The sequence below is a fragment of the Lissotriton helveticus genome, chromosome 9, assembly GCF_964261635.1.
Source record: "Lissotriton helveticus chromosome 9, aLisHel1.1, whole genome shotgun sequence".
Lineage (NCBI taxonomy): Eukaryota > Metazoa > Chordata > Amphibia > Caudata > Salamandridae > Lissotriton > Lissotriton helveticus.
This window is the reverse complement of record NC_136070.1, coordinates 111,265,064-111,282,923: the sequence shown is the minus strand read 5'-3', so window position 1 is coordinate 111,282,923 and position 17,860 is coordinate 111,265,064. Positions and strand designations below refer to the sequence as shown.

General features: G+C 46.0%; 1 protein-coding gene across 8 annotated transcripts in view; it reads left to right on the top strand.

The window, feature by feature from the left end:
* LOC144780983 (uncharacterized) overlaps positions 1-17,860 on the top strand; it is a 1,867,627-nt gene that overhangs the window by 398,397 nt on the left and 1,451,370 nt on the right. For all 8 annotated transcript variants that reach the window (XM_078659579.1, XM_078659581.1, XM_078659578.1 and 5 more), the window contains exon 10: positions 6,590-6,637. In XM_078659579.1, coding sequence (XP_078515705.1) covers positions 6,590-6,637 — 48 coding nt within the window. The remainder of the gene's footprint in view (positions 1-6,589; positions 6,638-17,860) is intronic.

The window sequence follows — 17,860 nt, the reverse complement described above, 5'->3', positions numbered from 1 at the left end:
GAATGCCTCTACCCCCTCTGAAGGCCAAGGGACACCGTGCTGCTCCAATTTTAGGGCCACCCTCCTCCAAGCTCCGCCCTTTCCGAACTCAACGCCACTCTCTGGCTGCTGTGAGCATTCTCAGAGTAGTTCAGCTACAGCAGGAGCCAACCAGGCCCAGGCAACATCCGGATGGCCAACAGCAACTCACTGCACACTTGCCTTCTCGGGGTGGGCCCGCCTCGTGGTATTCCCAGCCCGGACTGAGTCTCAGCAGGGATCGAAGCACCCGGTTGGAGGTCCACCAGTTGCAGCGCCTCGTGGGGGCGGCAAATGTCCCAATAGGCCACCCGACTGCAACAGTGTCAGTCTCTGTGCGCCGCTCTTAGGGGCTGCAGCTAGGTCTCAGCTGTCCCAACTACTCGCTCTCCGCAGCAGGCTGGACGGAGGCTCTGCAGGTGCAGTGCCTCGTTGGTGGGCCGCGCGCGGGATGGTCACGCACAGGGTGCCGCACACGGGGGCCGCGCGTGTGGGGCCCCGAATGCCCCAATAGGCCGCCCGAGGTGCTCTGTGTGACCATTGGGCACCGTGATATTCTGGCATTAGTCCGGGGCCAGAGGGGAGCGATCGTCAAGCACGTCTGCTCACTCCGCCATCTTGGCCACCCCATGATCTCCTTTGAGGGGTAGATTACCATAACACATCAGTTTTGAGGTCTTCTCAATGGACTAGGGAGAGGTGTGGTGCAGTGGCTGGAGCATCTGGCTTAGAGCACGGGGCTCACGGTTCGATCGCCGGCAATGGAGAGGTGGAAAGAAGATCCGGGCAGGCGTACGGAGGGTAGGTGCAGACCAGCACCATTTGACCTGCAAAACACCCTGATCCAATGGTTGTAACCTACGCCGCAACCCATGGAGTATTTCTCCTTTCACACACAGGTTCTTCTGGAGGGAAGATAATTTATCTGGTCACTGCGGCTCTCTAATAGGAGCACAGCACCGCGTGTACCTCCAAAAAACAAAGGGGGTTTAGCACTCCATCCCCCTACACACACTTTAACAACCACTTGACCTTGTGTCTTGTTAGGTTTGCACACTGGTCCTGATGAAGCGCACTGGATCAACCTGACCACACCAGCGCGAAACATGTCGACCTGACCACACGTTATGTTACCTGGGGTACATTAAATACCCACTTTTTGTAACACTTAACCGCATTGTTTTTTTTATTATGACAGTGGTGCCCACATTTCACTAATAAATCATTGCATTCTGGCCTCCCCTAGCCATTTTTATTAACTTTTTCACCTGCACCACCACTAAGTAGGACCCTCTCCACATACCCGCACTCATCTTACGGCTGTTCTCTCAAAAGATCTCCACCAAAGCGACCCTTCGAGGGACCCCTTGGGCATTGCAGCACCGACCCAACGAGGAGCACCGGCCGATGATGAAGCATGACATCCCTCGGGTTGTGTGAGGGCAACAAGAGACAAAGAGTGTCTTTCCCCTCCCTCACTGTTGTTTACATTGAGAGGGCCCAAAACCGAACCTAGCTTCTTTATCTCTTTCTATAGGATCCACATCTTCCTGTCTCTTTAATATCGGGATGTGTATGTGACCCCACTGCACATTCACCGATAGAACAGTGACCCTACTATTTGACAAAACATTTGATTTGGAGCACGGGCACTGGACCTCTCTTGTTTGATTCAGTGGAAAGAAGTATGCCATGTTGTGTTTACACTTTATTACTGTTTGAGTGCTGCATAAAAAGTTTACACAGTGTCTGGCTGCTTTTGTGTCTGGCTACTAGAGGGTTAAACACAAGTTAATTTAGTAACTTTTTATGGTTCACCCTGGCAAGGATTGTAGTTGCTGTTTAAAGTGGTTTCACCCCCTCAACCAATAACCCAGTTTCCCGCAGGTACCCTTCACTACTACCGGCTTCTTCAGCAGCTCCATGACACAGGAAGCAGTCTCATGCCACAACAAGCAAGACCTCCCTTCTCTAGCATCAGTGATCGCCTTAAACAGGCTGACATTTGAGAAATACCCAGGCCCATTTGAGTGGCACTCAGGTTGCTGTGCATATGTAAAATAGTATTATCAACACCAGAAATATTTGGATGAATTCCTCCTGGCAGAAGAACCGTTTGGGGCACGATGCCCTCACATGCAATTTTAAACTATAATTATTTCTCTCTGCACATGATGTTGTATGGGTATTTTTAGTGGGTCACACTCTATCAAGTAGGCACTGTGGGGCATATTACCAAGGGCTAGTATCGCCGCTTTCTCAGCGAATTGTGCCAAGATAGCGGCGATACTGCCAGGGCCCTATTAACAAGGGCATTTTAAAGGCATGTCGGCGATAAACATCGCTAATGACATGCAAAGTGGGCGTTCCCATGTCCAACCACATGAAAAATGTGGTTGGTGGTGGGAACACCCTATTACCAAGGAAGGCGATGGGAGGAAAAGACCTGCGATAAACTCATTTATCCCAGGTCTCCCAACACCTGCTCTGACCAGGCGTTAGGCATTGATAACATGGGGGTGTGGATCATAAAGCTGAATCCACCCCCCCATATTATCAAGGCCCACATTAGCGCGTGAAAACAACGTTTGTTTTCATGCGCTAATGTGCCATATCGCCGACTATCGCCGGATTTCATTTCGCCTGCCTGATGTGCATTGATAATTGCACGCTAAAAAGGCAATGAAATCCGGCGATAGCCGGCGATACGGGGTTGTGCGTTTTCCAACGCACTCTTCGGTAATATGCCCCTAAATTTCCTGTTATTTACAACAAGGGGTGGTGAGGGACAGAGTCTCTGAATTAAGCAGAATACTCTCACCCAGTCAAGAGATCAGGGCTAGATCCAACACCGTTTTTTAGCTCATTGCACCATCCCAGTTTCAGAACCTGGCTGTATGCAAATTAGTCTGTTCCTGTCCCAGTGCATGTTGGGAACAGGGCAAACCAAACTACAAAAGCCAATTCTTACACTGGTAAGGAAACAAGCTTCCGGGGACCGGTTTCTGGCATTACAGCCGTCTTCGGCCCGGCTTGCTTGAATCCTGATGGTGCAATGAGCAAGGGACTCATGTCTGAGTATACCCTTCCACGCTTAGGGTGGACAAAATTATTTACAACAAGGGGTGGTGAGGGACAGAGTCTCTGAATTAAGCAGAATACTCTCACCCAGTCAAGAGATCAGGGCTAGATCCAACACCGTTTTTTAGCTCATTGCACCATCCCAGTTTCAGAACCTGGCTGTATGCAAATTAGTCTGTTCCTGTCCCAGTGCATGTTGGGAACAGGGCAAACCAAACTACAAAAGCCAATTCTTACACTGGTAAGGAAACAAGCTTCCGGGGACCGGTTTCTGGCATTACAGCCGTCTTCGGCCCGGCTTGCTTGAATCCTGATGGTGCAATGAGCAAGGGACTCATGTCTGAGTATACCCTTCCACGCTTAGGGTGGACAAAATTATTTACAACAAGGGGTGGTGAGGGACAGAGTCTCTGAATTAAGCAGAATACTCTCACCCAGTCAAGAGATCAGGGCTAGATCCAACACCGTTTTTTAGCTCATTGCACCATCCTAAATTTCCTGTGGCACATGTTTGGCACATGTTTGACCTGATGTTGATCCAGGTGTTTTTTTCTAGCACATCTTTTCTGTAGGACATGCACATGATTTTTCTTGTTTGGAGAAATATTGCTCCCGAGGGTCCTCTGGCAGGTCACCGTTTAGAGTTGTGGGCTGCAAATACTTTCCTGTAAGTGCCATTTGTAGACACAGGCCTGTTGATGTCATGAATAGAAACACTAGAAGCATATGTTTTATTTAAATTTGTACTCAACCAAAAAAAGAAGAACAAATTGTTTTCATTCTCTTTTCCTCCCATATGGCACCGCAGACACTACCACAAATAGAGGATGGTGATATTAAATTGGTCAGTAGGATTAAACAATAGTAACCATCCACTTTCAAACCCCCAATCTCAGCACAAGACATCTTTTAACTCTATTTATTAACCACATTGCCCCCTTTAAATTTTTTTATCTAGAAGCTTTCTGAGTCACCAAAACAGGTTGAGGTAGGTAAACCTAAATTGGTGAGTTTTCAAATAAATTGTATGGAGTACCTTGAGTTTGTTGAAAGTATGGAGCAGATGATCGGCTTCTGTGGTTTCTTTATTATGAATGCATAGTTGTGTTAAACTTGCTACTAACAACTCTCCAGAATTGCATCATCACTTTTCCAGTGTCTTCTAGCATGTGACAATAAGTTGCAATGCTTGATTCCTATGGCGGGTAATGTTGTGCATCAAGCAATTTCACTTAGCACGCTAAACAATAGGAATACTACAATTGGTTAAAATATCAGCAAATGAGTGTTAATATTGCAAACTCTCGAGATGAAGTATGTCAGCCTGAATACATAGGTCAAATCTACTCTGAACATTAATACCAGCAACCTAAGCCCCAATGCATGCTTCTACCTCAGCGCCGTACAGCTTGACTCCCATTGGGACAGTGAGCTTGTGATATGTAGCTTGACTCCTCATGACACAGTGAGCCTGAGTCAATGCATTTGCGTGTCTTCCTAATTAGTGACCCAATTAGCATGAAATGCTGACTTAAATCAATTCACAGCACTGGTATTTTGTCCTAGAACTTTCTATTGCATTGTTAATTTGCCTCTCTGTGTCACATCTGATAGGAAACATTCACATGCCTAAAAGTTTGGCCTTGTCCAATAGTGATAGCCCTGCCCTATCTGCTAAGCCATGTCCCTCCAAACCTAAACACTAGCAAGTTCATATATAACTAACCTTGGTGAGCCTTAAGAGAGTGGTGCAGCCTGATGTCCAACGGCACAACGAGGGTACACAAGCCACGTCTGGAAATACCTGTTTGACTTAGTGAAACTCACTTTGATAGGAAATATGTTGATACTGGATAATGCTTGAATACTTCTAAGGTACTTTTAAAAACTCTGGGTGCTTCTCTTCCATTTGGTTTTCAGATAATTTGCCTTATAGAAATAGACTGGCCATATGATAATCACTCTTGGACCTGCCCCAAAGAAACATTCCAGCCACCAACAGTGTGCCCTATAACCAAAATCCATTCAGCCTTGCGAGTCTCTCAGACTCACAAAATGCCATGCCCTTCTAACTTAACAGTCATTAGCACCACTGCTAATTATTATGTGTGCATTCAATTGCAATGGGAAACAACCTTTACAATACAGTCATTATATTGCACTACCTTTACATAGCAGTCACTACAATGCTGGTCATTACAACGCATGTCACTACAACGCAGGCATTACATCGCAAGTCATTACAAAGCATACCATTACAATGCATAGTACCCTTACACTATCCAACACTTACCCTACTGTTGCACTCACTGGAGTTAGAATAGTCATGTTTACCCCTATACTATCCAACACTTACCCTACTGTTGCACTCACAGCAGTTAGAATAGTAATTATTACCCCTATACTATCCAACACTTACCTTAAATGCGATGTAATGGCATGCATTGTAATGGTATGCGTTGTAAAGGTATAATGTGATGTAATGGAATGCGTTGTAACGGTAGTTTCTGAAAAGGCGATGTAATGTCATTCAATGTAAAAGAATGCGTTGTAAAGGATGTTGCGATAAAAAAACTGCATTGTAAAGGCATGCATTGTAAATGTATGCGTTGTAACATGATACATTCTATTGTAATATCTGTAGATAATCTGTGCCATTATGACCTTGACTATTTGAAAATCCTACTTGTTTTGTGACCTTAAACAATGTCATAGCTGCATATCAGAATGTCCTAAAGAGCTACACTGTATATATATCTTACTCATGCTGGTAGAATTTTTACACTTTAGACTCCTGGGAGTTAGAACATAGCACCAAAGGAGGACATTTCATGTTTTAATCTGCAGGGCTTTTGAATGAGTTGCAATTGCACATTCTGCAAGGTTTTGTAAACTGTTGCAGAAGATCCTGGGAATGTCCTTTTCTGGAGTGGAATTAAAGAAATGAGGAAACACTGTTCATTTGATTTTTAAGACAAGAAAGATGTCAGGAAATCAGGAAATGTTGGTTTCAAAGCTGTGTGCTATGGGTGAAATAAGCCAGACCCTAAAGCATAACTTTCTTGTGGGTTTAGAGGGATGTGAGGAGTCCAAAGTGAACCAGGAAATCTATCGGAGGGAAATAGTATAGGTTGGGAGGCATCATCAGCTTGTTTGACTAGGCTTGGGAGTGATCACTGAAGAGAGTCCCATCAGTCTTGAATGAATATTTTGCAGCCAACTACTGTTTGTCTGGTATCTAGTCTCTTAAGATAAGTAGTATGTGCAAAAGAAGTGTAAGACCAGTACTGTGTTCCATAAAGCAGTGTTTATAAAACATCCTTCTAGGTATTGCGTCACCCTTGCAAGGCGCAAGGGAGACAGAAAATCAATGCTAAATACATGTGTTTAATAGATACAGTAGTGATGCTGGATTGGTGCGCTCAAAAGTAATTCCCATTTTTCTTTTTTTTTTTAAATAAAATGTTGCTAATTTTCTCTTTTCTTCTAGGAGCCTCCTCAGACACCAGCGCCTATTGAGCCAGGTGATATTACATCGGTAGGTAGTTTCAAATATTAGAATATATTCATTAAGAGTTTGGAAGTTTTTGCATTTATAGCACACATGGCATGCCTTATATCACTCTGGTCAATTGCAAGTATTTGATGCTCATTACTAGAGGTTAACATGTGCAGAGCCAGCAGTTGATTGCCAAGTCAATAACGAGCAATAGTTGTCAACTGTTGTTACCTTTTCTTGAAGCAAACGTAGTTACAAATTTGCACTTACACAACCATGTGTAATGGATATCTTTCATCTCTGGCTGTTTAGCTAATCTTTAAGAAAGGGTCAGGAGTGGCTTGTTATCGCCAATCTTCTCAAAATAGACAATGGAGCTTAGTTGATAAACTTCCTATGGACAATGCAAAGGGCTGAAGTTTCTTTCATATGGCTAGCAAGATCTTGAGAATGCCAAATTAGGAACTGTTCATGTGAACCAGACATGAGAACAACACTGTATTATCCAGGATTAACCAATCTGAAAATGACTATGCAGTCGAGGATGTAATAGAGAGTTCTGATGTCTGAACACAAGGTAGAGTGTACTTGCAGTTTGAAGTTAACAGGAAGAATCCAAAAGAAAATCCACAATAAATAAAAATAAAAAATATTGACCGCTTTGGTGTGATCAGGCAGGCAATGTTTTCGTGTAACCTTCACCTAGATTAAATGATAAAACAGTGCAGGCTTAGATCCCAACCGCTGCACTCCAATATTAGAGGCTGGCTTAGTATATGGGGCACACTTACTCAAGTGGTGAACCGTGCACTAATCCAGGCAACCAATGTAGTGATTTTAGTGGTCTTTGATAACTATAGAAAGCTCTCAAAGTGGTAGCTGTGAAGAGCAAACTTCAGGTTTATCGCGAAGGAGTGTTAAGCAGCTTGTTTTACCAGTTTAATCTTTAGTGTAAGTTAGATAAATAGAAACAACACAGTGTTTAGCAAAAATATGTCTATTTATCAGAACACAATATCACTACCACATTGGGATATCTCCTACCCGGAGATATCAATGCAATACATAAGAATACTTCAAAAGCAATCAGGTAAGTAGCACAAAATACAGTGGTCCCCACGGGGCCACCAAACCATATACTAAGAAAGTGGAATGTGAACTGCAAAAGAGAACGGAACTTGGACCAGAAGAATACCAGTGAGAATACCCCCAGACCTCTTATTAAACATAAGATTGAATTTGCAGTTCTGATGGACTCCCAAGCTTTAGACATCTTATTCATAACGGAACCTGGGATGCTCAATCTTCAGGCCCTGATTTCACCATTGCCAACCCCTCCCCCCCCCCGGGTTTTCAAGACATAGGGTAGATAGATTGCTTAAAAGTGGAGGCAGACTAGCAATTATCTGTCAATTCCATATTGAAGTGGCTTTTCATCCAGTCTAACCAACACAGTGTGAAGTGCTCTCGTTCACTATTAAGCTATTAAAAACTCAGCCCTTTAATTGGCTACTTATCTATTGGCCTAGGAATTTCTTTTTTCAAGATCCTACCTAGTACTATGTTAGAATCTTCCCCCTGCCCATCAAACTATAATACTCAGCTTGGAGATTTTAATTTCCATCTTGAGGACCTTATTGATAACAACTGTACAAAAGTAGGATCTGCTTTTATGGTTGCCCCCCACTTTTTGCCTGGTGTTATGCTGTTTCTGACTATTCTGACTGGGATGTGCTTTCTCCCCTAAATTGGTTTTGTTGAGTACTTAGGTATATCCCAGATTGGCTACTGGTGTACCATTGTAAGTCCCAAGTATATGGTAATGAATTACCCAGGGCATAGGTACACCAGAGGTCCCCCATGGGCTGAAGCATGTATTATACTCCCCGTTGGAGACCACTCAAACTGTTACTACAGGCCTGCCATTGCAGCCTGTGTAAGCTGGTGCTAGCACCACTTCCAACAGATATAAGTTTGCTTATATCCGAGTCACTGCACTTAAAATGTATAGGTCACCCCTAGGGCAGGCCTTTCAATCCTGAAAGCAGGGTGCTTGGTTCTACGTGTGAGGGTGTCCCTGCATTATCAGGACAGCCCTACAACCTTTGGAGTCCATTCTCCCAGGTTGTAAGTGCATCAGCAATTATAATATATAGAGTGGCCATGTGGCATTATGCGATGACCATCTCTAAACTGTCTGGAATGAAACCTGTCGTGTTTGGTAGCAAACAAGTTGGAATTATACACCCACAATGTAAACAGTGTGGGAAGTATCATTCCATGCACTGTAAAGCTTCTCCGGGAGGCCCTCAGTGCTCCCGGTACCAGTCTTCTAGACACAGACAGCAAACTATTGCTGCTGCCGACCAGAGACACGATTCTGCCCTCCTGCTGCAGAGCCAAGCTCGAGCAGAGGAAGGCAGGACAATAGGTATTGGGTGATCACCTCCTGGACAAGACTTAGTGTTTTAGGACAGGGTGGGGGCACTTGCCAGCACCACTCAGTTTGCTTAAAGGGCATATTTGGTGCCCTCCTTGCATACTCCAGTTCAAACCATCTCAGGGAGCCGTTGGCTCCCGCTCTGGCACAAAACTGGACAAATGACATGGGAGTATAATCCCCACTGTCCGGCCCCTCCCATGGGAGGGAACCCTGAACCTTCCCAAACCTTTCCTTAGGATACTTAAGGGCTTACCTGTGGGTGGGTTCCTAGACTCGTCCTGGGACAAGATTCTTATCAAGATACCACTTCGACCGTCTGGGCACTATGGTCTTGGCTGGACTTTGCTCTGGGCACAGAGACTGCAACTGGGAAGCCTCCTGCTGCTCCTAGTCTCATCTTCCTGCACTTCTGCTGCAACGTCTGTGCCTGTGCTCCATACAGGATCCTTCCAAGGCCTGTGGACATCCAAGACCTCTGAAGGAATCTCACTTAAAGTGAAGGAGTCACTTCCCTGCATCTGCATCTGCAGGCACTGCAACACAGCTGACCGGTCTTCTGATCCTGGGCTCCCACAGACTCGAAAAGGCTCAACAACACAGGTGGTGGTTCTTCAACTCCATCAAGGCTTGCACTGTCTTCTCACGAAGTTTGAGGCCAGTATCCCTCCTCGGAACCGCAGGAACTGAACCCCTCGTCAACTTGTTGTTGCAAAAGCTTGTTGGCTCTCTTCCTCAGAGATCTTCGGGCTCCAAGTAGCCCCCACCTAAAGCATCTCCTGTGACCAAGATCTTTGTCCTCACTGCATCACTTGCACCACATGCCTGCATTTTTGGTGAGTTGCTCGGGGTCATGTTGCGACTCCGGCCTGTGGGTCCTTTTGAGAGTCTTCTTTGATTCCAGTGTGCCCCCCTGAGACTCGGGGCCTACTCTGCCTCCGATGCTTCTGGTGAGTCACTTGGACATTGCTGGTCCCAACACTGCACCTTTTTCGCTGGCCATGTTGTTTGCAGTCGCCAAAGCTTTTTGGTGCTTCTGAAGGACACCAACCTCTCAACTCTCGACATCCCATGTGGGACAGCTCATGAATGGCTCCTGGTCTTCCACAGCGTCCCCTGGTCCACACAGCTGCAGATGCAAGGTCTCCCTCAACTCTCCTGCAACACCCGACATCAGTGGACATTCGTCTTCCATGCCTCCTGGTCACTTCTCATCTTGAATCCAACTTTGGGTTTTACCGGGCACTTTCACCTTCTTCGCCAGCGGCATCTTCCTGAAGTCCTCCATTGAGTTTGACGGCGGTTTCCGACGCCAATTTGCACCTATGCACCGGCTTCCCTGGTGTAGGTATCCTGGTTCCTATGGCATCCACCGGTGTGGTGGCTCTCCAACCTTCTTTCTTCCACTGGGATTCTTCAGGGTCCAGCTGGAAGAGTCCTTATTCCATAAAATCGTAACTGCAACTTATACATTGGCTTCAATTGAGCTGGCGGTTGTGGTCCCACTCCACACATAGTCTCTGAGGGGTTTCTGGTTACTTACCTCGGGTGGTTCCTTGGGGCCTCAGCACTTCTATGTTTTCTGGGTATAGTCTTAACTTGAGTCGTGGTTCGTATTGTGTGCACTGTGTATATCTCCCGTTAGGAAATATTTGCATGCACTTGTGAGTGTCTTATAATAAATACATATTTTTATAAATACACTGTGTGGTTCTTTTTCGCTTAATCTATACCAAGGAGATTATATTCTGGTAAAACACGCTGCTTTGCACTCCGTCTGGCCTAAGCCTGAAGGTTGCTCTCCAGAGCTACCACTTAGAGACCTTTCTAAGGTTGTTTAAGACCACTAAAATCACCATAAGGGTTGTCTGGATAAGTGCAGGGTGCTACACTTACATAAGTGAGCTCCATATTCTAAGCCAGCCTCCTACAACAACACTAAAACTATCCTTGATCCAACAGCCAGTTGTGGTCTTTCCCAAGTAGTTGTAGGTGTCACCCACTCCGCCGGGCAGTGCCTCGATGGTATCTTTACCAGCAATACTTCCATTTCAAATGCTACTACCTTTGCTCTGGACAGACAATCTAGCAGTAAGAATCGATCTCTTGCTTGCTCAGCCCCTTCAACAGGTCAGAACAACCCCCAAGGAACTGCTTCAACGTCCCTGGCCTAAGATACAGTAAAATCTATTTAATCAGGCAATAGAAGCCTCATTGCCTTTAATACCTAATGGGTCTGATACCGCGTTAGAGATCTATGTATCCTGGCTCACCTCAGCGGTCAACTCACTGGCCCCAGCAAAGGCCTCTGTCTCTAAGAGACACCTTCCTTCAGCTCCTTGGTACACTGAGGCCCATAAGAATCAAAAACATAAATGCAGGAAGCAAGAACATAATTGGAGAAAAGAGTATCTTGATTCAGAAAAGCTTAGACATGAGCATGAGCTTGCAATACACAAAACTTTGGGGCATATTACCAACAACTAGCGATAATTATCGCTAGGTTGGCTTAGCGGGAATATTTCTATCGCCGCCCTTCACCTGTTTTTATCGCTGAGATACCTTGCTATTAGCAAGGTTTATCTCAGGAGCGATAAAAAACAGGCGAAATGCGTGAATATCGCTGTCAATACAGCGATATTCAGGCATTACCGTGACAATGCTCTTAGCCATGTTATCCACCTCTCATTGCATAACATGGCTAAGAACTGGTCAGGGCAGGCATTAGCTTTTGGCGCGATTATTTCCAAAACTACGCCTGTGTTGATCATAGGCGATAGCAATTGCAGCGACTGTTTTCAGTCGCTGACATTTTGGCACGCCCACTTTGCATGTCATTAGCGATAATTATCGCTGACATGCAAAGCGGGCCTCAAAATGTCCGCTATTGCCTACAAGCTCTCGCTAACTGGTGTTAGCGACAGCTTGGTAATAGGGCGATAAAATTATCGCCGCATTAGCGGGGAAAAGTCCCGCTAAAGCAGCGATAATGGCCCTTGGTAATATGCCCCTTTGATATTTAAAGAAAAATCTTCTTATTTCACCCAAAAGATAGAGGCTTCTAAGAATTCTGTTAAATAATTATTTCTCACTGTAAATAAACTAACAATGACAGAGCCAGAGACATCCAGTATTTTTAATCAAGACTTTTGCAACAAATTAGCTGTCTACTTTCAAAATAAAGTAAAAAAGTTTACAATAGGTTTTCATCCAATAATGTCCCAGCTCAGACAGCATCATCACTTTCCTTGAAGAATTTGGATACCATTCTCTTCTCCAAATTCTCCAACTGTTCTGTAGAGCAGGTTACCTCTCTTTTAAAGGCCACCAAATCCTGTTCTCCCTTTGATCCCTGAACCCCTGTTGGTAATTAAACAGGCACCGGAATTAATTGCCTCATGTCTATCTACCATCTTTCACCATATGTTTGCCTCGGCACCTTCGCGTCCCACTCGAAGGTGGCGTCACTGCTCCCCCTATTGAAGAAGCCTTGCTTAATCTTATGGACACCAACCAATCAATCAATCAATCAATCATGCCATTTGTATAGCGCACTACTCACCCGGGAGGGTCTCAAGGCGCTTGGGGGGAGGGGTATGCTACTGCTCGAACAGCCAGGTCTTGAGTTGTTTCCTGAAGGCGAGATGGTCCTGGGTCAGCCGAAGGTGGATGGGGAGGGAGTTTCAAGTCTTGGCAGCCAGGTAAGAGAAGGATCTTCCTCCGGCGGTGGCTCTTCGGATGCGTGGTACGGCTGCGAGGGCGAGGCTGGTGGACCGTAGCTGGCGGGTGGGCGTGTAGAAGGTCAGGCGGTCGTTGAGGTACTTGGGGCCCAGGTCGTGGAGAGACTTGTGTGCGTGGGTGAGGAGCCGGAACGTGATCCTCTTGTTGACGGGGAGCCAGTGCAGGTTCCTCAGGTGGCTGGAGATGTGGCTGCATCGGGGGACATACAGGATGAGTCGGGCGGAGGCGTTCTGGATGCGCTGGAGTCTTTTCTGTAGCTTGGCTGTGGTTCCGGCGTAGAGGGCGTTTCCGTAGTCCAGTCGGCTGGTGAAGAGTGCCTGGGTGACAGTCTTCCTCGTCTCGGTCGGGATCCAGCGGAAGATCTTGCGAAGCATACGCAGGGTGTTGAAGCACGATGAGGAGACGGCGTTGACTTGTCTGGTCATCGAGAGGGAGGGGTCCAGGATGAAGCCCAGGTTGCGTGCGTGGTCGGTTGGCTTGGGTGCGGTGCCCAGGGCTGGGGGCCACCAGGAGTCGTCCCAGGCGGAGGGCGAAGATCCCAGGATGAGGACTTCCGTCTTGTCCGAGTTCAGTTTCAGGCGGCTGTCCTTCATCCACTCGGCGACGTCTTTCATCCCTTCGTGTAGGCAGGTTCTGGCGGTGTCGGGGTCTCTGGTGAGGGAGAGGATCAGCTGGGTGTCGTCGGCGTAAGAGATGATGTTGAGGTTGTGCTGGCGTGCGATGGCTGCGAGAGGTTTCATGTAGATGTTGAAGAGGGTGGGGCTGAGTGAAGATCCTTGCGGGACGCCGCAGATGACTTCGGTGGCCTCGGAGCGAAACGGGGGGAGGCGGACTCTTTGTGTTCTTCCGGCGAGGAACGAGATGATCCACTCCAGTGCCTTCTCTTGGATACCGATGTTACTGAGGCGCTGGACTAGGGTGCGGTGGCAGACCGTGTCGAACACAGCGGAGAGGTCCAGGAGGATGAGGGCCACTGTTTCCCCCTTGTCGAGCAGGGTCCGGATGTCGTCGGTGGCTGCGATGAGGCCGGTCTCGGTGCTGTGGTTGGCTCTGAAGCCGGACTGCGAGGGGTCGAGGGATCAGTTCGTCTCAACTTATAGCCTATTGGAAGTCTTCCCATTCCCGCAACGTTTGTGGTAAAAATTATAAACTCTCAGCAAGCCACATTCCTACAAGAAAATAATTTACTTGACTCCATTCAATATGGTTTCAGTACTGAGACAGCTTTAATTGAAGTCACAGAAGAAATTAGAGACTCTCGACCCGGGGGGCAAAGCAGAAGCTGCATTATACTCAACCTGTCAGCAGCTTTTGACACAGTTAATCATGAGCTGCTGGCAGGTCGACTATTTCACATGGAATAAGAGGAGTAGCCCTTGCCCTTTTAAAATCCTTCTTGGTCGGACATAAACATTATGTATCACTAAACAACTTTAACTCTGAACCCTTTACACTGCCTTGCGGGGGCCCACAGGGTTCTTCATTAAGCCTTACTTTGTTTATTGTTTACGTGTCCAATCTGGCTGATCTGATCAGACAGTTGGAATTTTCTCTTACAACCAGGCCTGGGAGTAGTTCATGGAGTATCGCTACGCGGAACTCCGTGAAGTGATAAAAAGACTCCACGGAGTTCCACAAGTGGCGGAGTGCAGTGCAAACCCGCTGCTAAAGCTTGCCAACTTACCGTTTACGAGCGGGGAAAAAACTGAGCTGCACTATGCGAAGTGGAGTTTTCTTCACTCCGTGACCTCTGCTGAGCGCAGAGTGCAGAAAACACTGCAAACTCTGCGAACAGAGTGGAGTTTGCTGCCCAGGACTACTTACAACTTATGCAGATGGAATGCAAATAGTCTTTTCTCTCTCAGAGAAAGATGCTAATGTAGATTCCAGGTTCCAGAACTGTATGTTGGCAGTCAACAATTTGATGGCCAACAATTGTTCAAAGCTTAACTCATGTAAAATTGATGTCATTCTTTTTGGGAACTCATTGTCTTTCTGGTCCCAGTCCTGGTGCCCACTCAAATTAGGCACTTTGGTTATCCCAGTTAAGAAGGCACACAATCTTGGGGTGATCATCAATGACAGACTACCTACAGTGATCACATTCATTCGGTTTCCTCATCTGTTTTTCATATCATCAAAATGCTTACAAATATTCTCCCTTTTCTTGCAGCTTTGCTGCAAAAAAATGCCTTTACATCTATGGTACTATCTAAACTTGATTATTGTAGCTGTCTTTATGCTAACCTACAAAACAAACACTTTACCAAACTTCAGACACTGCAGAACGCAGCTGCTCACCTTCTTCTACCTATTCCCAAATAAAATTCAGTGACCAATGGACTGAAGCAGCTCCAGTGGATGCTAATAAGACAGAGAGTCAGGTTCAAGGCCCTTTGCATTATTATCAAAGCCTTGCACGATAGGGGACCTGATTACCCCAAGAAGAAATGTATGTGGTGTAGTCCATCAAGAACCTTGAGATCATCTGCTTCTGACAACACAATTGAAAATATTGACTTCTTTCTTGGGGAAGCAGACGTTTTGTGAATAGCGCTTCGCGTTCTTTGTATGCCATGCCTCCACATCTTAAACAGATAAACATCAGCCTGGATTTCAGGAAAGCCTTAAAAACCTAGTTATTTATCTCTGTTCGACTTACATAGAATGCATTCGCCACTCGACTTGAGCTTATGTGAGGTTGCCTCTCGAGCTAGCGCCAAAAAATCTCTTGGTACATGAGAGCTTTATAAGCCTATTTAACATAAAGTAACTCAAGGAACCACCTAAGGTAAGCCTTTGACAAAGTGTCTCGTAACATCTTATGGAGGAAACTGTACAAATGGGGGATCCCACAGAGCCTGCTAGGTGCCCTTATCTCCTTGCAAAAGAACACTTGGGTTTGAATCAAAACTGGCCCAAAGACTGTCTCCAGAAAAATTGCTATCGAAGATGGGTTGAAGCAAGGCTGTGTTCTTGCCCCTCTTTTGTTTAACTTTTATACTGCTGACCTGGGAACATTTCCGGAGAAAAGTAATCTTCTCCCGCAAAAACCGGGCCCTGCAAAAAGGAATCTGCATATTCTACAATATGCTGATGACATTGTTATAATGGACCAGGCAAAATCGGGGCTCCAACGAGCGCTAAGCATGCTCCATACCTACAACACCGCCAATGCCCTAAAAATCAACCAGGAAAAGACCAAGGTGTTGATATTTGGCAGCTGCAAGAACAAGAGAAGTCTAAGGTGGCACATTGGGCCTGCAAAGATCAACCCAACTTCAAAATATAATTATCTGGGAGTCTGGTTCTGCGAGAATTCTAAACCTACAGCTCACTTAGCTGCCTTGAAAAAAGAGCAGGTGCAATAACATACTCCCTGACCCGACTGAACCAATCCCTGAGCAGCCCTTTCGCAGAACCCATTCTGAAGGTGATCAAAGCTACACTACTTCCCGCCTTAAACTATGGGCATCAGGCCTTCCCTGGTGCATGCTCCACTAGTCTTGACCATGCCCAAGTTTCCATCTACAAAAAAATCTTTCATCTTCCGAAATTCATTCAGAGGGCAAGACTACGTCTGGAGTTGGGCCTACAAAGACAGTCCATCTATTGCGAAGCAGACACTTTGAAATATTTTTTAAGGTCATTAAAAGCTGCAGATACCACCTTAAAATTCCGGCTAAAAGAAATCTTCGCCAGCCCTGGAAATCCATGGAATCATCAGATTACAAAGGCCATAAAATCGCTAGAGATTGACAATTCACTGCTAACGTCAGACACTATTCCATACTCAGTCTGGAAAAAAGTTATCAACAAGCAGGTGAAACTAATCTCCCATCGGATGGACCTCCAGGCTTTAAACACACCTACTGTCCTGCTCCCCCTGAATATCTCATACTATCCTGGGGTATCGCAATCTTATCTGCTGGAAAATCTGAATGCAGTGGCTCGGAAGAACATAATGTTCATGCGCCTTCTAGGCCTTTGCTCTACGGCCTTTTACAGAAGGGCTCCCTCAAAGGAGGGGGGGGTGCCTGCGGACTGTGCACCTACCACACCGAATCATGGCTGCATCTTTTGTGTTGTTGCTCTGCCATGGATGCCCCTAGAAGAACACTCTCAAAACCTGCATTTCTAAAATGGGGCATTAGGTCATGCTGGGAGGCAAAGGCCCTGTGTTTTACCTCCTCAGACATTCAAGCGCTTGCAAGGATTGGAAAGTTCGTGAGACTCCTGGACTATCTCCTTTCACCCTCTTTGGCCCCAGTGCTTCCTCTCCCTCCCCCCAAAAAACTTATCACAGACTTCTTTTGTCCCCTGGTTTAGCACTTACCTTCTCAATCTAAATTATTTTTGGTTCTGATCAGTAGTACGAAAACACTGATAACTGTAAGACTGTTTTTATATGTATAGACTTTTTAATCTTGACAGAGTGTTTCTCCAGTTTCGTTTTCTAATGTGATAACTGTTCTAATGCTGATATTTTATAGCAATGGTTTTAATTAACTGTGCTAACCAAATAAACTAAAACTAAAAACTAAACTAAACCTAAGGTAAGTACCCAGGAACCCCAATGAGGCTGTGTGCTGAGAGGAAACACAGCCGAGTGCCCAATGGAAGTCAATGGAGAAGTCACAGTTGCAGTTTTGAAGAAAAAGGACCCTTCCCAGAGCACCCCAAAGAACTCCCTTGGAGAGCCACCCCACCTGTGGATGCCCCCGGAACCTGGGTACACCACTAAGCCGGGCGCATAGGGGTGAAGAGACGTCAGAACCTGCCTTTGACAACAATGGAAGACTTTGAAGAAAATGCCTCTGTAGAAGTTCAATAAGGAGTGCAGTGGAGTCCAAGGGTGGATTCTGGAAATGAAGAACCTGCAAACAGAGGGGTAGAGCCTATGCCACTCAGCAGTGAGCAGGAGGCACGGAGACACAATGCACACCAATGTTGGGAGGTTCAGAAGAGTTGACTGTGGCATTATCACTGCAGCTGTGAGGAACAGGTGATGCTAATGATGACCAGGATCTATGCACAAGCTGCCCCACGTTGGATGTCGATGTCTAGGTGGTCGGTGTCTG